Consider the following 20,446-nt stretch of genomic DNA (forward strand, 5'->3'; position numbering starts at 1 on the left):
TTAACAAATGTAAATAGAAAGTGCTTTAAATGGAGAAAAGACAGAATTGTTAAGAAATGAGACCTGGTTGCCAGCCAGTAGATAGAATTTCAGGTTTTGTTATAAAAACCTTTAGACATGTGGATTTAATCCGAGAGGGAATTCACCTATGAGTGAAACAACGTTAAAGAAAAAGTGAAATAAGCTACTGTTTCCAGACATAAGCTTTGTGGCATGCTTGAAGGAAAGAATAAAATTCCTTGGCAAACCATGCCACAGGTCACGTTGAATGAATATTGCTCTTGAGTTTAGATTATAAAGCGCGGGCAGTACAATAAATGTAAGGACATATTTATATGGAAGAATTTCTGAAATCTGGGGCACAGCCTAAAACCAACACCCAGGAAAATTCTAATCACTTAAGAACGTTTCATGAGAAGCAGAAGGCTTCAGTTGGAGCTGCAATATTAAAGTTGTAGTGCAACCGTATGTCTGTCTTTACTAAATAATGCACCAAAATCAGGACTTTGAGAATATAACCGTATTCTCTAAAATATCAATGTTTCTACTGACCAGAAACAAGAACCCTATCCATTATAGATAGGAATGGTTCAATGAGAATTACAATTCAACCATTCTCTTCCATATTTGCACGTAGACTTGTCTAATCTGCAAAGAATCAATCAATATGGGATTCCAAGTAATTATATTTTATTATTTATATAAATGACTGTGGTTTGTAGATACCGTCATGCATATATATATATATATATATATATATATAGTTTGATTATTGGTAACAGCAATTTCAAATATTTAGCAGGATACCTATGTTGGAATCATTCAATAATGGCAAATACTTGCAGTAGATGCAGCAATTGTAGCATTTTTACATGCCATTTATATACAGTGTTTATTTTTTCTTTTAAGCTCTGTGTTCAAAGGATCTGCAGTATGTGTATATCACATGTCGGACATTCAGACGGTGTTCAATGGACCGTTTGCTCACAAAGAAGGACCCAACCATCAGCTGATTCCTTATCAGGGCCGAATTCCATATCCAAGGCCTGGTACAGTAAGTTGTTTCAAGTGATCTTTTGTCTTTGTTGTGACCACTTTTTTTTTTCTGGTAATATTTTCTCTCTCATTGGAGAACAAATTTATGTCAGTTAGGCCTCTGATAATCAGCAAGAAAAACTACAGATGGAAACAAAAGAAAAGTAAAAATTCAGATAGAAATTAAGAGATAATAGAAAAGTTCAGTTATTAGGAAATATAGAGTATAAAGGACATTTCAACATGGGTCTTTTGACACTGAAAACAAATGTTAATTTACCTATAAAAACACATGGCACCTAAATATCACCTGTCCCTAACATTAAACCTTAACCTTTAACTTGTTTAACCTCTCCCTCTCTCGAACCAGAACACTTATTTAACCCCTAAATTTAAACCTTAATTCTTAAACCCTCTCTAGCATTTACACTCAGATCCCATCTCCACTCTTTTACACTCAGTTTTTTGTTATTTTTCAAAATCCCTTTCCCCCATGGGTCCAAAAAAGTTTCATTGTACTGCTCATCTCCTCCAACACCATTCTCCATGTCATTGTCTGCCACTGGCTGCTGCCAATGCCCAGGTAAAATCCTTTGCTTTGAGCCCAAGCTATCATGGGCATAAACTCTGTCATTGAAAGTGGAGATGGGCTTCATACCCTGATCTTACTGTGTAAATAAACTGTTAATTAGAATTCCAAGTTAGTGACTCATACAGTACTGAAACCTTGGATTTACGTGATAGCTAAGGAACTACCATTTTCATAAGACATCATCAAATGAAGCCTCCATAAATTTTCTGTGCAGATTCCCTTTAAAAACATGGAATTGAACTCACGTGTGAATGACTGCCATATTTCGAGAATATAGAAACCATCTGAAAAAATAGCACACAGCCGTAGTCATTCACAGCAGCCTTTGCCTGGTTATGCCAACAGAGAAGTATAAAACTTGGCTTAGAATATTTCTGTGGTTTTGTATTATTTTTTATGGTTTATGATCTGCGGAAGAAAAAGGGGGAAAAACAAAATTACTGCATATTATTTCTGAGCTTGGGTATCCGTTTGACCGTTCCTAATTTATTTAGCCCCTGCAAAGGAAAATGTGTGGAGACTCCCAATGTGTATCCTATGTAAATAAGTGATGTGGAGATGTTTGCAGCATGCATCTCAGCTGGCATCTTTTTCCGTATGTGTCCAGCCAGTTGAAGGTACATTCTTACTAAGCATATTAAACATCTGTGTAGACTTTTAGAGGAAATATGTCAGTAACTAAACAAAGGTTTGCTGACCATAATAAATGCAACACAGGCACCCTCATCTATACATGTCACTTCACATAGATACTTATTTCTTTGGGATCTTCAACCCAGGGAATTCCAATGCAAATTTGTTCTTGAGCGTACACGTAGCTTTGAACACCAAAAGAGTGTTGTTGTGGGGAAGGGTCAGAACCTCAGATTTACTGCTGTAGGGGAACATTTTTCTCACTTCCTGTCTTGATGACCACACAGAAGTGATTCCCCAACAGGTAAACAGCAATAACATTTGTCAGAGGGTCTAATGTTTCCACTCTATTAAGGAAATGTTTTGTTTGTCTCTGACTGTAAAGGTTTCTGCACACTTCTTTTCCCATTGATCACACAGTTGATCCAGCAGTAAAAGGTCTAACCCTTCAAACCTGGAAATTTTTACTTGAATTTTATTTTAGGGATAGAGTTCTAGAATACATATATTCAGTAATGTAATACCTGTATTTTTCTTTGTAGTGTCCTGGAGGTGCATTTACACCAACCTTACTGACAACAAAAGAATTCCCAGATGATGTTGTTACATTTATAAGAAATCATCCACTTATGTTCAACTCCATTTATCCGGAACATAAGAAGCCACTTCTAGTAAGGACAGGAACAGACTACAAGTATACAAAGATAGCCGTGGACAGAGTGTATGCAGCAGATGGAAAGTACCATGTCCTTTTTCTTGGAACAGGTAAGACAAATGCAATTAATACTAAACAGCTAAACATCAACATTTATTTGCCTGAGCAGTCTGTTTGTGTGTGTGTGGGCGCATGTGTGTATATTGAGCCATAGCTGAATGTAACATTGTTATGTATTGAATGTATGTTATGGTATTGAATGTAACATTTGTTATGTGTAAATATGTAGTTAGCAAAATAAGAAAATGTGGACAGGCTGCTAAAATGAAAGGGAGACCAGAGCAGTATGGCACATCAAGATCGTCTCAATATCTGCATTTTTGGGTAGTGAAGCTACTTTAGGAGAGTGCATAATTATAGCATCTTGAGAAATATTTGTATGGTCAAGGAATAAGGTTATAGTGAATGCATAATGGTTTTGTATACATATGTCTTTATCGGGACACAAAAATTTAGGAAGTATACCACCATCTACAGTAGGTTGAGACGCTGCCAAGCGAAAAACTTTGAAGCAATCTTGTGTATAACCCTGCATCTACCCATAATGGCACAGTTTTTCGCTACTGACCTCAGCTCTGCTGAAAACAATTCATTTAATTTCTGGCCTCTGTCTTCATCACATTCCTTTCCTTAAGCTCTTGCCAACCGAGCCTATTTTGACATTTCTCACATGTTAAAAACTGCATTTTTTTTGCCAGAAAATTACTCTGAACCCCCCCAAGATCATATCTTTTTTTGAAAGGAGATGCCCTGGCAAATAAAATGGTTATTGTTGCAATTTTTTTATGTTGCATAATTGTGCAGCTATTTTTAAAATGAAAATTTTCAAGAAAATAAGGAAGTACATTTTAATGAAATTAGTGCACACAAATACAATATAATAACCAATTAGTAAATAGATACCTAATATGTCACATATAAAATTTAAAATTGCACATGCCTGTGGAATGGCAAAAAACGATGGTGCATTCAATTATCCATAGGTGACGCTTTAAAGCCTTTACAAGTTACCAGTTTAGAGTTATTCAGGAGGTCTGGCACTAGAGTTATTGCTGTCACTACAACATTGCTGCCTCGTATTTATGGTTTATATATGTGTGCAGGACCTATGTACATGTTTGTATTTGCATGTGAGCACAGGGAAATGGGGATGATTTAAAAAAATATATATATTTTATTTACATTTTTTAAACACTTGCCTTTTAATTTTTTTGGATCAATTTATTGCTTTTACAAGAGATGAACAACATCCCTTTTGATAGCATGGGCAGTGACAGATAACCATTACTAAGACATTTGGGGTCTGTCTCTCCTGTGCCCTAAAAAGCATCTGATGAAACCAAGAGCAGTTTGATCAAATGCTTTACAAACCAGTAACAGCTTGTAAACAACAAACCGAGACCAAAAATTATTTCCATTCATCACAGAAGAGAGGTGAGTGTGGATGTACCTGCCTTTCCTCTATGTTCAGCCATAGAGACAGGTCACAGCAGTTCTGTGTTCCCCAATTGCACCAGAAAGCCCTGGAACAGCAGCAGTGGAGGGGGGGCTTTTGCTGCCTGTAGAAGTGATCGGTAATACACGGCTGATGATTTTTTTTTTCCTTGTTGACTTCATTCACACTGCTGCTTGAGACTGCTGCAAACCCCACTGGAGTGAAGGTTAGCAGGGTTAGCCTGGTATATAACCTTTGGGTATTGGGCCCTCCATTGTGTTTATTGTGGTGCCTTCCATACCTTTGTGTGGTGTAAAGAGTGACTTCCAGGTCTAGAGCTGTGGCACAGCCACCAATGTCACTAAAGACTCACTTTGCATGCAAGGCTGGTCCAGATGAAGCACCAGTAGATACCTCACAATTGGTTCTATTAGAACCCCTTTCAAATTTCCTGCCACTGCCAGTTTCACCACGGTAAAGCTTAAGGCTGAGGAAACTTAATGACAGTGTTTAAGACCAGCTGTTTGGGTTTGTGAGTACGTGAGACCTTGCCTCACTTTGGGCCTAGTTGTTTTCCACATCTTTACACATTCTGGGGGCATTCATCCAGTATCATTAGAAGTAACCACACCTGTACCACAGAACCTGAGACACCTATTATTATAGGGTCATCATCTTCAGAGGCTTCTTCAGCCGAGGCCTCACTAGTGTCCACAAGGTCCTCCTTGTTCACATTTAAAATGTTGTCTGTTTGTGTCTATTTGCAAGTGCAGTCTGCTTACAGAGGCTGTAAGTAAGTTACTGTCCATTCCCAGCAGAACCTAGCTTTGACCCTTCTGGACCTTCACATCAAATCATGCCCAAGACCTCTATTACGACTCCCCAGTAATGTTAATATCCATACTCCTAAACAGGTTAATGGTGGTCTCAACTTTTTGAATTTCACTGGCAGCCAATTAGATTTTTTTGCTTAGATCCAAATTTGAATTATGTAAAGTGACTCTTTGCCCTGTGTTGTAGGTGACTTTGATTTGTGAAACTGTGTTACTTTAAGTTAAATCACTTAAAGAGAACACTTTGTTTCATTTTTTTTTGGAGAATTTTTTTGAGCTTTGTGCTTTAGCTGTGAGGGCATGTGGCAAACATCTAAGCTTTTTTCTCTTATATTCACCGACCGACACAGCTCCTCTCTTAGACATTGGGTTGTTATGCCATATTACTAGGAGATACTAGGCATTCGTTGTAATACAACACTCAGAACTCTTAGTTCCGCCCAGGGGGCAGTCCCTTGGGCAACAGCTCTCCAGCTTGCCATGCAGCCATCAGTTTTATTTTGCCTAGTGAAGGAGAAGGACCTAGGAACCCTGCGGGCCCATCGATTCGTGCTTTTTTATGCAGAAGCATGATTTTTTGCGCAAGATGAATGATCCTGTGATCTACTATCAACAGCCAGCTGGGTGACAGGCTGGATACCCTTATCCTTGTTGTCTCCCCAGTCCGGCCATGGAGCGTGTGCAGGCCGCAGCTACTCGCTCAGCAGGCCAGGACGAAACCTCAGCTCCAGAGGTGGTTGGTGAGCTTTTATGCCCGGGGCATACATATGACCGGGCTACTGATGTCTGCATCACAGTATGCCAGGCCAGCAGCCACCCTGTACTAATCAGTGAGTGGGTCTGTGATGGAATGTCTCCCAGCTCTTCAGGACTGGTAAGTACAGCTCTCCCTGCCTTGGCGGGGCTGAGCAGCTGGGCATTCCCTGGGAGGTCGATTCGGGGGTCCCTTACCTCTCTCTTTTCTCTCCCCTGTCCCTATCTTCCCTCCCCCCTCTCTGGGGGGATGCTGCATGTGGCTGCTGTGTGGTGTGTGTGTGTCTATGCAAGGGCTCTCCGGGGGCTCTCACCTGGGTTGGGGGGCTGCGTTGGCTGGTGGTGTCCTGGGTCCTGTTCTTCATGCCCCTGGAAGGTGTCTGTGAGGTTTTGCTGATGCCCTGTACAGCGCTGTGTTCACTGCCATCGTTTTCTCCCTGTACCTTATGGAGCTGTTTCGGTGGCCATTTTAGGTGTGGGCAAGGGCAGCATGTTATCCTGGGCTTCAGCAGCCATTTTCCTAGTGATCTCCTATTCAGAACACTGACGGCCATTTTCTTGAAGCCTGAATGCGTTTTTTTCAGTGTTCTCTAGAGGCAGCATGTGCTCCTCAGCTCTCACAGCCATTTTCCCTGTGTTTTATGTCTTTGTACTGGAAGCTGGGCGGCCATTTTATTGAAGCCTGAGCACACATCAGAGTGGTTTTGGCGCTATTTGCAGCTGCTGCCACAGACACAACATTGTTTCCTCTGCACCTGGGAGCCCACAGGGACTATAGGCACTACTTGCTGGATAGCACAGAACTCCTCAGGGTGGTGAGTCCAGCGGGAAAGAGCCCCTTAGCCAGCAGCAGTAAGGAGGGTGGGACTGTCACTGTCCTGAGTCCCCTTTGGGTGGCAGACAGGGTAGGGTCAGCATGGCTTCAGAAACTGGTGTTTCTTCCCCGGAAATCCAGGCAATTGTAACCGGGTCACCTGCAGACTGTGCAGTGCCCATGGACAACCTGATGGCAGTCCTGAATTCGTTCATTGCCAAGATGGAAGCGGTGCGTGGGAAGAAAGGTGCACTAAACCGGCCCCTGCCCCCCACCGTTCTCTGGGGAGAGCTCGGATGCAGACTCAGGTCCTGCTGAGGCTGGTGACCCCTGCTCTGTCTTGTCAAACGACGCTGACCAGGACCGTTCAGACAGTGAGGATGAGTCCCCGTCCTGGTCCATGCGCAACAAATCGCTTGTTGGAGCACTTATCACAGCTGTGCATGATACCCTGAAGATTCAAGAGCCAGCAGATCCCTCTGCTGATGTACCGATCCCTTTTGGGTCCCGCAAGCCAGCACATTCACCTAAGGTGTTCCCGTATCTGACTTATTTTGACAAGTTCATTTACAAGGAATGGGGTCGCCCGCAATGGACCTTTTCGGTCCCCAAATATATGGTGGTGCATTACCCTTTTGAGGAGAGCCTTCTCAAAAAATGGTCAGCTCCTCCGGTCATGGACACCCCAGTATTCAGGTTAAATAAAGTAACCACGATCCCGGTTGAGGGGACTCCTGCATTCAAGGATCCCATGGACAGGAAGGCCGAGGCAGTGGCTCGTTCCTTGTTTACGGTGGTGGGGTCAGCCGTGCGACCAGTACTGGCATTCGCACTTGTGTCGCAGACACTAACTGAGTGGGCAAAACGTTTGCACCGCGAATTGGGAGAGCAACAGGCTTCTCCTGTCTGCATGGAACTAGCAGACCAACTAGTGCAAGGCCTTAAGTACATCTGTGACGCGGCCCTGGATACTGTCCCTCTGTTATCCAGGGCTTCAGTGTCAGCTGTGGTGCTGAAGTGCCTGATTTGGCTAAAATACTGGTCTGCTGACCAGGCATCCAAAAAAGCCCTAACAGATCTTCCCTTCCTTGGCGACCGGCTCTTTGGAGCCTCTTTGGATGACATTATTAAAAATGCCACCGGTGGTAAGAGTACCCTACTCCCACAGGCCAGGAAGGCTAAGGCACCATGCCCTAGGCAAGGGCCCTCTTTTTCTGCTCACAAACGGCTTTTTCATCCTCCCAGAGCTTCAACTAAAAGGTCCCCAGCTCGACAGGACATCCACGGACGGACAAAAACGTCCCTGGAACCACAAGCCTACTAAGCCTGCGAATAAAAGTGCTACCGCATGAAGGTTTTCCCCCACCCATGTCTTGGGTGGGGGTCACCTTTGGAAGTTTGCAGCCTGGTGGTCCTCTCGGTTATCCGACCAATGGGTCTGCAATCTGATTTCCATAGGGTATAAGATAGAGTTTCTCTCTTGGTCGCCAAACAGATTCTTCCCCTCCAGCATACCCGTATCCCTGGCTCACTGGGAGGCCCTCTTGGGGGCAGTAAGGGACCTGCTGAATCGCGGGGTGGTTGTACCGTTTCCAGGAATTCTACTCAAATCTGTTTGTAGTTCCCAAGAAGGAAGGGGTACATCCAATCTTGGACCTAAAAGCCCTCAATCACTTTGTAAAAGTGCAGAGGTTCAGAATGGAATCAGTTCGCTCAGTAGTCGCTGCACTCCATCAAGGGGACTCCCTGGTGTCCTTGGACATCCAGGATTCATACCTGCACATACCCATATGCCTTCGGCATCAAAAGTTTCTGCGGTTTGCAGTCAGGGAAGCCCACTACCAGTTTGTAGCTCTTCCTTTTGGTCTGGCATCAATGGCTGTGGCAACATGGGATCGCAATCATGGGATATCTAGACAATCTCCTCCTAAGGGCATCTTCCACCTCAGAGTTAGAGGAGGATGTGGCGATCACCATGCAGACCTTGTAAGAATTTGAGTGGCTGTTGAACCTAAAGAAGTCAGTGATTGTACCGTCCCAGCATCTGGAGTACCTTGGCTTGCTACTGGACTCCATGGAAGCTAGAGTTTTTCTCCCTTCAGACAAACTGCAGACTGTCAGATCCACGGTGAAACTGCTTATGAACCACAAGTGGTCACTCCGCTTTTGCATGTGAGTCTTGGGTCTCATGGTAGACTCCTTCGAGGCAGTACCTTATGCCCAGTTCCACACCAGAGTCCTGCAGAAGGAGATTTTGACAAAAAGGGACAAATCTCAGTTGTCCCTGGATCGTCAGATCCAGATGAGCCAGTCAGTCAGAGACTCACTGATCTGGTGGCTGAGGTCCCCGGTGATTCAGTCCGGGAAATTGTTCCTGCCTCTGAAGTGGATAGTGATCACAACGGACGCCAGCCTATCCAGCTGGGGTTGAGTGATGGGGGTTCAGTCGGCTCAGGGCCTCTGGTCGACGGAAGAATCCAAGTTGCCGATCAATCTGCTCGAGTTGAGAGCGATCAGGCTATGCCTCTCCACATGGTCAATGAGAATTCAGGGGCGTCTGATCAGGATCCAGTCAGACAACGCCACGGCTGTGGCATACGTCAATCACCAAGGGGGAACAAGAAGCTCAGCCACTGCACGGGAGGTCCCTCACATACTTCGGTGGGCAGAGCGACACGTACCGGCCATTTACATCCCAGGAGTGGAGCACTGGCAGGCGGACTATCTGAGTCTCCAGATGCTGGAAATTCTCATAAAAGCACTGATGGAACTAAGCACTGGCTGCAATACAAAATAGATTTTGCTTGTAGATGATGTACATTCTAACAGATTTTTTGTGGTTTTCCTGAATTTAATGTCTCTTTAAGAAATGTAATTAAAATATCTCAGACTATGTTTTGTTAGTTTGAGATCACATATTGTGATATTGGGCCAGTATTCTGTGTGTGGCAATTTTCAATGTTGTATTATACACATCTGTCTTATTGTTTAAACTAGATATTGTTTAAACTAGATAATGTGTTCCCTTTTAAAAAATAATAAGATTGGTAGCTGTCTCAGAGTTTATCTTGTACACATATGCTTACAGTATGTAAGTTTTCAGTTTATTTAAGGATATATTTACATATGGAAATACAATTTTAATTACATCAGAGAGTGAACGTTTCTGTTATGTTCTGCCATATACTAAATTTTATCTGGCCTGTTTTTTCCACATTGTAAACTGCAGAACCAAGCTCAATTGTGCAATACAGAGTTTGATACATAGCTATAGAGACTAGACAGCTAATTTCCTTTAGAGATCTAATAATCCTTGGGCCCCTCCTATTCTCACTCTATACCTCTTCCTTGGGCCAGTTGATAACCTCCCATGTTTTCCAATACCACCTTTATGCCGACGACACCCAGATCTATCGCTCCACTCCTCAACTCACCCCCTCGATCTCCTCACTGATCTCAAACTTACTGAATGACATATCAGCATGGATGTCACACCACTTCCGTAAAACTCAATCTTTCTAAAACTGAGCTTGTTATATTTCCTCCTTCACGATCCCCCTTGTTATATTGTTATATTTCCTCCTTCACGATCCCCCCCCCCCCCCCGTGACTTCACCATTAATATCAACAACACAACCATTGGTCCCTCCACACATGCCAGGGTCCTGGGTGTAATCCTTGACTCTGACCTCTCCTTCAGCCCCCATATCCAATCACTGGCTAAATCCTGCCGCTTTCACCTCCACAATATCTCCAGAATTTGACCCTTGAACTCTCTGCTTAATGGCCTACCTCTAAGCAGGCTATCCCCCCTTCAGTCTAATATGAATGCTGCTGCTAGACGAATACACCTCACTAATCGATCTGTGACTGCCGCCCTATTCTGCCAATCCCTTCAGTGGCTTCCCCTACCCCACCGTGTAAAATTCAAAATGCTAACCATAACATACAAAGCCATCCACAACACCGCCCCCATCTACATCACCAACCTCATCTGCAGATATCGCCCAAATCGTCCCCTCCGCTCCTCCCAGGACCTCCTGCTCTCTAGCTCCCTTGTTGCCTCCTCCCATGCTCAACTTCAGGACTTCTCCAGAGCCTCTCCCATCCTCTGGCACTCCCTGCCACAGTCTGTCCGATCAACCCCTACACTGCCCACCTTTAGGAGATCCCTGAAAACTCATTTATTCAGGAAAGCCTATCCCACACCCACCTAACAACTGTCCCGAGCCACCCCCATCAAATCATTCTATGCAGCTATTACCTTTTGTACCACCCCTCCTGTACCATTTGTATTGAACTGTACTGTAATTGTTTTGTGCCCCCCATACATTGTAAAGCGCTGCGTAAACTGTTGGCGGTATATATATCGTGTATAATAATAATAACAATAAATCATAATATCCTAAAATTACACATTACATTTACTGCATAGCATCTATACTAGTAGAAGCGAGTGAATCATTTTGTACAACTCAGGATAAGAACTGTGTAAACTCTGACACAGAATTTACCAGTAGGTGGCCTATATCACTAGAAAAAACAGTAAAATAGTTTTGGATCATAAATCAGTTCCCTACAGGCAATACAAAATGACAGTCGATCCTCTTTTAACACCTCAGGGGGTTATGAGGCAAGGGAAACTCTGTCTAGGTCTGGGTTTAATATACCTTTGTAAAGCCATAGGAGGAGATTCACTAAAACTGGTGCACACTGAATTCGGTGCAGCTGTGCATAGTAACCAATGAGTGCCTACTTTCAGCTTGTTCATTTCAGCTTTGACAGCAAAAACTGGAAGTTGATTGATTACTATGCACAGCTGCACCAGATTCTATGTGCACCAGTTTTAGTTAATCTCCTCCATAGTGTTGCTGAATTATGCCTTATAAACATGTACTTGCTCTGTTTATTTCATAATAACAATGTAATGTAGCCACACTCACTGGCTCACTGACACTTAAAGCACAACTTGCATAAAAACACATTGAACAATTAAGATTTTTCTGCCTCTGCTAGGTAAAAAGTATATTATATTATATTATATTATAGTATAATTTAATTATAATTTTTACTTTGAGTTTAGTTATTTTAAGGCAAACCCCTCTTTATGGCTTTGCGTTTTTCTAGTACGGTTACTTTGCAGTATAAGCGTGATCTCAGTTGACAATGAGGACTCAGGTTTCTTAAGCAGTTACTGCAGATCAGGCGAAAGTGTCTTCAGGTTTTCTGGCTGTTACAGACCTTTCTTCCTTGGTCTTAAGGCATTATGGAGAGTCATCTCCAGCTTATCCCTGACAACCTTTTATATGTCAGGTTATTTACCATAGTTACTGACAATGGTTACAAACTTATTTACCTTTGTTACAAAGCAGGCTGCTCAAACTGTCCCATTATTTGAGAACAGCCTGTGTACTTGTTACCAAGGCATTAGTTTGAGAAGCATCCATTCAAACACACTCAAGAGTAACCTGATTTCGGTTTTTATCTAAACAGATTTTTATTTATTTTTTAAACTAGTCTGAATGCGAAAAATCATTATTAATATCAAATGCAACACGCCCTCCCAAAAAATATTATTTGCATTTTTGACTGTATATTGGACTTCTTATATCTTTTGAAAACACAAGCAATTAAAGCTGAATTCACACCATGTATGCACGCTGACACAGCTACACTTAAATTAACATGCATTTTTTTAAAGTATTGGGGTTGATTTACTAAAACTAAAGCGTGCAAGATTTTGTGCAGTTGTACATAATAGCCAATCAGCTTTTAACTTGTGCTTGTTCAATTAAGCTTTGACAAAAGAAAAGGAAGCTGATTGGTTTCAATGCAGAGCTGCAGCAGATTTTGCACTCTTCGCCCTTGTACACACGGTCGGACATTCTGACAACAAAATCCGTTGGATTTTGTCCAAAACTTGTGTTGCATACACATGGTAGGACAAAGTTGTTGGAAAATCCGATCGTACGTAACGTGATGACGTTATTTCTTTACGCCGGGACTACGTTCAGGCTAGTAGCCAATAGCTTTGGTCTAGGAATTTGATCTGAGCATGCGTGCCACTTTGTACGATCGGAATTCTCTACACACAATCGGACAAAGTCTGATATGATCATGTTGTCGGAAAGTTTTATAGCCCAGCTCTAAAACTTTGTCTGTCGGATATTCTGATGGAAACAGTCCGATGGAGCCCACACACAGTCGGATTATCCGACAACACGGTCCGATCGGACATTTTCTGTCGGAATGTATACAAGGGCTTAAACTTTGGTAAATCAACCCCAATGTATTGATGTGTGCTTCTTTGCCTACAGAAAAAGCCACAATTATTTATTTAATTTCCTTAACACCCACTGCAGTGTGTTGCCATGCAATGCATTTTGTATAAATACAGCATGTAACATTTTAACCTGGCTCTTATCAGTGTCGTTGATAATTGTGAACTTGGAAAATTTTAAAACAATGAATTTCAACTTTTCATTACCTTGAGCCCATATTGAGCACTGCAGCCCAACAGATGTGGTGTAAATGTGCCCTTAATCTACCTGCTTGAGTTCGCAGCTCTACCCTCCTTTTGCAGTCATCAAACTCAAGCAAACGTATTTCAACCCTACTCTCATTCTCTGTAAACAATTTGTTAAGGGTCAAAGAGATGACCCTGGAAAGCAATCAAAGGGAGATCAACCAGGGTTTATATAGATAAGATTATGTATAAAGATTTATTGGTGAAGTACAAATAACTGGTCACTCCAAGCAGGGCGGTACAACCACTCCCTGATTAGGTGACGTTCATGCAATTGCAATAATTCATGAATAAATAAATACACTGTAATTAAACAACGTTGTCACGATAATTAAAAAGCGCCAAACCATAAACCCCACTAAATCAAAATGAACAAGCAAACCCAGGAGGAATAATGGTCTCATATATTTGTCACCCTGAGTAGCTTCTCTTTATAAACAAAAGTCAATGTGTCCAAAAATCTTGACTAATAAGTATTCTGCCGATGCAATTCCAGGTAATTGTATACCGATATATACCGTAAGTGCATGCATGAATGGATTAAAGTAATTTCCATTTAATGAAATCATCCAAAAGCAACCATGGGGATACGTATCCAGTTTAAAGGTATTTTGGAAATTAGCTTGATATAAATTGTCTAGGCAGTGCTTTGAAAAATATCAAATCCATGCAAAAGAGAAAGTAGTCACGTAAATATAAAAACACCAATCAGATGAAAATAGCATTTTCAAGTATATATGAGGTCCATGCTGATTATATTGGTTTTAATAAGTTCTTACCGGTCTCAAATAAATCAAGGCTTAGGCTATATTACTAATGCGAATCAGTAATCAGTAACAAAATGTAAAAGGCTTTAGCTCGTATGAAGCTCCAAGAAGATAGTAGTTTACCTACTGAAATAAAGCGTCCACAGTCTCTATATTATCTACGTTGTATAAACACATATCAAAGGGGATTCAAAAGAAATTGTTGGCCCTTGTATGGGCGTCTTATCCCCCCGTTGTACCGTAGCTTTAGAGTTGTAAGAGCCAAGGAGGAGCTTCCAACATCCGTGTACTGTGCTGCTTTTAGCTGACTTATACTGCTGAATTGTGGCAATGCCTTTGCTGGAGTCCAGCCGTAGCTGTTTGTTCTGGAGATTGATAATAGTTGTGCTTCTGAATCAACGATAATCTAATCGTCCTAGAAAGTATAAGGAGCACGTCCGATCCAGCACCTGTGAGGTAGGGCTTCAATAGCCTATAGATGAATACCAGATTGAGCCGTTCAGAGTCCAACCCTCCAGCATATATGGTAGGAAAAACAACCTTATCGCCTGGGCCCAGGGATCATTGAGAAGTGTGGGGGCATGCTGGCGCTAGCATTCGTCTACGCGTTTCGTACACAAGAACGTGTACTTCATCTCTGTAACCTAAAATCAGCTAATCAAAGAAATGTTTATTTAGTGGTTGTAGTAGGTAAGATTTCATGTGCAGTGGTCTTACCAATGAACAATAACTAAAACTTGCGGGAGAATAAGAAATTAGCTCAGGTTTGGTTGAGCAATGGGGTTTATTTACTAAAGCTGGAGAGTGCAAAATCAGGCTCACTTCTGCATAGAAACCAATTAGCTTCCAGGTTTTATTGCCAAAGCCTAATTGAACAAGCTGAGGTTAGAAGCTGATTGGTTTTTATGCAGACAGAAGCCTGATTTTTCACTCTCCAGCTTTAGTAAATAAACCCCAATGCCTTTTATTGGATAGGGAAAGAAATATTAAGGTAATTAAGTAACTCAATAATAAATATTTGCAGCAAATATAAACTCAGCAAATTAAGGTGTCAGATTATACAAAATATTTACACATATAAAAACTGTTTTCATTTTAGACATATTAGTCAAATTGTATCACGCCTCGCAATAAAAACAATGTTAGTATTGGCTACTCATTTATATAATGCAGTTAATCACAGAAGGCCTTAAGCTTTTTCTGCTGTAATCCATGGCAGTGATATAGAATTATGTGTAGAGTGTATTTCCCATCTTCAGCTACATTAGCTTTATAGCTAGCTAGGCATGTTTATTACTGTGTGCCAAAGCATTAAGACACTGCTAGGCTTAACATTCCTATTGGATAACTTTTTACTGTTGGACCAGACTGTGTCATACTGTTTAAATTTTATGGAATTGCTATCACAAAGAGGTTCAAGCGAAAAAGGCTTCATATAAACTCCATCTATTCTCACTTACATTTATCAAGTGATGACAAGCTATGTGTTCTGCAAAAGCTCTCATGATCTCTTTTCTTCCAAAGAAGCCACTTGAACACACAGGATTTTTACACACAAATGATTAATAATGTATTTTGATGCTATAAAGTAGAAAGAGAAAGTAGAAGAATTATGTTTTCGTCAAATATATATTTTAAACAAGGGGTAGAAAATAATCAAATTTTTGGAAGTATAGAGGGTTTAACTCTCAGACTTTTAGGTAAAAATTAGATATCATTTTAGGAAACTAACCCTTTAACCTATTATAATTTATGTAATAAAAATAGGTTTATTTTTCATGTAAGAATAGTGGGCAGACCCAGGGTTATGTAACACGTGCATCCTATATATAGAACCATTTATTCCACACCTGTACTACTTTTTCAGGTTTGCTCTATCTTTTCAGTACAAGAACTGGAAACCAAGACTTTGGAAATAACAGGCACTCCTAGGCACTTTGTTCCAAACACCAGTATCCACAATGCCACTTTGATCATACAGAAATGTCTTATGGCCACCACTACTACCTGTGAACTTCCTAAAATATCATGGTCATGGAAAGACTCTATATATTAGCAATGCTTGAGGTGTTTGAGAACTCCTATCATGGCCTGTGGAAATTACATGATCTAACATGTCCACCAATACATTTTAGATGGTTTCTCAAATATGCCAAAATAGTCAGGGCTGCTAGAATAGCTAGGAGATACCCCACAGGACACCTTTATCACTTATTTTTGGTGTCCATTGGTTGGGTTATTTTATTTGTTGAGAGCTTCTTGCTCTCTAGAGACCCAGGTGTGTCTGTAGTGGGTGCAAAACGGTATGTGCAAGGGGTACTTGATCTATAAAACCCTTGCACCAGTGCAAACTCTGACACTAGAGGTGGACAGAATTTTCCGAAAAGTCTAAAATACACAAGCTTGAATAATGCAATAGGAATCTTTCACACCACACTGTTTACACCCCGTGAACAAGCATAAAGAAATGTATGCTTCTTTCGACACCTAAAAGGAAATAGACTTGAAGGGTACCCCCATAATAATGGTATGCAGTGTGCCAAGTATAATGGAACTGTCTAGTATCTGTTAACAAATGTAGTGTTTTCAGCATAAGTCAGGCATACATGGACACTGTTATGTAAAAGAAATATAGAAAGTTTAAACAGTCTTTTCTAGTAAGACAGCAGTGTATTAGTGTTGTAGCTTGCCAACTAGGCAGTATCCTAATCCAATTTCCAGAATGTAAATCTAGTAGTAAGATTCTGAAATGCCAAAACCTTTTGGGTTTGTGTTAATCCATAAATACTGTTAACTATACCGAATTACACAAATAGGGACAGTTACTAAGTAAACAGCATTTTCTGGTCTTATAGTTTATGGCAATTATATTTCTGCAATGAAACAGGACCCTCAAACAAAATATAGTATATTGTTAAAATATGTAGCAATTGGCATGTTAACATAACAAAATATCACAAGAGAAGAAAATTCTTCTTCTTTTACACTTGGAATATGCTGTTCCAATTTTACACCAGCAAGCAAGGCTAGCTTAGTTTATACAGTTTCTGACAATTTGAAGATGGTGGACTAATACGGTAAAAGAATAGAAGTGCAGTGCTGCCAAAATCACAGGTGGAGCAAATCCAAAACTTACAGGAGGCTTTGATTTGAATAGCCTGGTGCCAAGTAAACTGTGTCAGCTCTGTTTGTCTGCAGTTATTGTGTAAACTCAGTATCAATAGGGTTCAGATACATCAGCATGAAAATACAGATACTACACAGCTGGGAAGACTAGGAAGTCCCAGCCCCCAAAGCAACATTTGTTTCAATGTATACACTATTCATACTTGCAAATGTGTGCCTGGTCATGAATGGGGCCATGTTTGGAGTCGCGTGCGGGTTGTTGATTGTGCTTTTTTTCTTTGTGTAAATGTATATGTTATAGGATCAATGTTATGTTTGATGAGTTGATTACTGCTGTATGGAATATCACAAAAAAATCCACTTTGAGGCCACATGCATGCCATTTAGCCCCTGTTTGTTCCAATTCTGGCACAGGTACATCCAGCTCGGCTTCCTGCAGCCTGTCAAAGTCTATGACAGACTGAAATTCACTGCGGCTGGATAGTGCTGGATGCTGTACTGAGTGATATTAAGGGCCTTATGGGTTTAGGGACATATGTGCTCACTGGCTAGCCATAGCATATTTCAGCCTGTCATAGACTTTGCCTGGGCACAGGAAGACTATGAGATTGGATGCACAAGAGCTAAACTCCCAGTGTGCATGTGGCCTGAAGAAAACAACAGACCTGAAATCAGATTAGGAATCATGCATCAAATGGGAGCTTGCAGAACTTCAGGCTGTCATTAGTGTAAAAGAGACATTGTTTGGTAGAAAAAAGATCAAAATCGTGGGCTTTTATGTTTTCCATGTTTCATGAAACATACATCTCATGAGAGCATGCAGACCACACCTAGAGGTGTCCCTTGGATAAAGGGTGCCTGATCCTCTATGCCCAAACAGCAAACAGGTATACTTTTACTGGTTGGTAATATATTGTGTACATTGACATTGGTAGGTATAAGCTATTAGTAGGTGCAATAGTTGCTAGGCACACTATATACAGTGAGATCAGTCGGTTTGACAGTTGGTGAGAAATTCAGGACAGTGATATTAGTCATTATGAGATAGATTAGATACCCTGACAGAAATCAGTGTAAAAGCTGGCATAACAGATTACACCGTGGCATTAATCAATGTAATAGTTGGTGGAAGATTATATGCAGTCATACTAGCTGATATAACACTCAGTGGGAGATTTCGTGAAACGCAATAAGTGAGTTCACCTGCGAGGAGAACTTTTAGAGCTATAGAGGTGGAGCAGAGCACATTTCAGTAAAGGATCGGGGAAGGCACACAGTATGGACAATGGTTGGTAAGGAGGTAAAGCTGCTTTAAATGCAGACATTGCAAACCTAGGGCCAACAGTGGGGGAACCAAAGGCAAACTGGGCCACATACAATTCTTTAAAAGAGAAGCGTGGGAATCGCAAAAAAAGACATACATCGATCCCAACTGCAGCTATCGCCACTAAGACCAAGAACTGAGCCAAACACCACTGATCGCTCAGCTCTCGGTCTTCAGCTTGCAGAGAACCAATGCTCACTGGAGGGCCAGGCTGTGAAGCAGATGGCTCAGGCTCTCAGTGGATCTCTGAGATTCTGAGCCACCTGTTGTTCCAGACTTCTGGGTGGATCTTTTCAGAGCCTGGACCAGTTCTGTATAGTCAGCCTACAGCAGACTGTAGCCCTCTGTCAGCTGAAAACGGGTCACATGAATGCAGAACTAAATGCACTCCTGTCATCTACAGAAGAAACATAGCCAAAAATACTTTGGCCATACTTCTCCTTTATTAAATACACAATCCTGCCGAAATACACACACATACACACAGTCCTAAACCGCATACATATTCCTAGACTACAGACTTTCACATACAAACCAGCCTTCCTTCCTTTTCCAACACAATTACTAAAAAGTGATTAGAAACTTTCTTTCTGTTAGGAGAATAGGCTGCTAAGCTTTGCTTCACTTTGAGCATGGGACCTCTGTTCTTAGTGTCAGGGCTCAGTGAGTAATGTCTGTGTGCTGTTAGACTGTGTGTACTGCACAGTGAGTAGTCTTTGGGAGAGAAACAGGAGAATATGTGTGCTGGGGAATAGATAGAGGGGGTAATCATTTTGTGTGCTGGAGGTGGGATTGTACTACTAGAGCATGCTCTGTTCAGTGCAATTCAAGATTGAAGACATAATTCACCAATGAAAAAGTAACAGTAGCATTTATAGTATAGTTTTGGAGAGGATAGGTTGGATAGAAGATAGAAAGGATAGGATTTCATAGGCTGCATAGCATAGAGTGTAAGATAGGTAGAGCAGAGTAACAAGCAACATAATTTAAGCTGTTGTATCAGGCATGACAATGTGAGAGGCTAGAGTGTTTAGGATATATGGGGACATTCTACATAGTTCAGTTACTATACACATTCATGTTAGTTAAATATCACAAAACTACTTTAACATCAGTACTAAAGCTGGCCATAGATGGATAGAATTTAAACGAAAATTCTTAGGCAAAGTCTTTAAAATACACTATTAGAAAGTCCTTTGCTCGAGAAAAAATGTCCATCCTGCTCCTTTGAATTTTATCATCACAGCGGTCAAAAACAAACATTGGTTTGACCTACTAATTATTGGGAAAACCGAATGAACTTTCTTAGAACATTCTTTTCCCAAGAATTTTTGTTCAAAATTCTACACATCTATGGCCAGCTTAACATTCAACAAAAATGTAGAATTCCTTTTAGTCCAAGGTAGGTTTGAATGCAAAAAAAAAAAAAAATGCTTAAAAAGATAATGTATTGTCTGCCTTTTCCTTGTATTGGGCCAGTGGCATTAGCATAATTGAATGGATAAAGCAAATGTAGGTAACCACACTGCCACATCCCACCTCTATGAACCTTTAAAGTATGTAAACATAATTGAAATTGTAACCTGCATGTTTTGTGATTTAAACAATTTTTTTCTTTAATATGTTCACTTCTAGACAAGGGAACAGTACAGAAAGTGGTTGTCCTCCCTGGTAATAGCTCCACAAGCAGCGAGCTGATTCTGGAAGAGCTGGAGGTTTTCAAGGTTTGGCACAAGCTTCTGTTTCTAAAAAGTGTTTACATATAGCTTTGATCTGACAATCTGGGCATTGTAAATTACACTATAGAAATGGTGTTTCATTTACAAGAAACCAGCCTCGAAATAACATAATGTTTGGTAAACTGCAACTATGACCACAGTGAGCATATTCAGA

The 20,446-nt window shown here is 41.1% G+C and overlaps 1 protein-coding gene across 1 annotated transcript in view; it reads left to right on the forward strand.

The window, feature by feature from the left end:
* SEMA3C (semaphorin 3C) overlaps positions 1 to 20,446 on the forward strand; it is a 205,568-nt gene that overhangs the window by 143,552 nt on the left and 41,570 nt on the right. The window contains exons 11-13 of the mRNA XM_077473091.1: positions 910 to 1,054; positions 2,803 to 3,025; positions 20,189 to 20,277. Of these exons, the coding sequence (XP_077329217.1) occupies positions 910 to 1,054; positions 2,803 to 3,025; positions 20,189 to 20,277 (457 nt within the window). The remainder of the gene's footprint in view (positions 1 to 909; positions 1,055 to 2,802; positions 3,026 to 20,188; positions 20,278 to 20,446) is intronic.

This window comes from Lithobates pipiens, unplaced genomic scaffold, assembly GCF_037356315.1.
Source record: "Lithobates pipiens isolate NorthernLeopardFrog02 unplaced genomic scaffold, aLitPip1_a1.2 Scaffold_8, whole genome shotgun sequence".
In the NCBI taxonomy this organism is placed as follows: domain Eukaryota; kingdom Metazoa; phylum Chordata; class Amphibia; order Anura; family Ranidae; genus Lithobates; species Lithobates pipiens.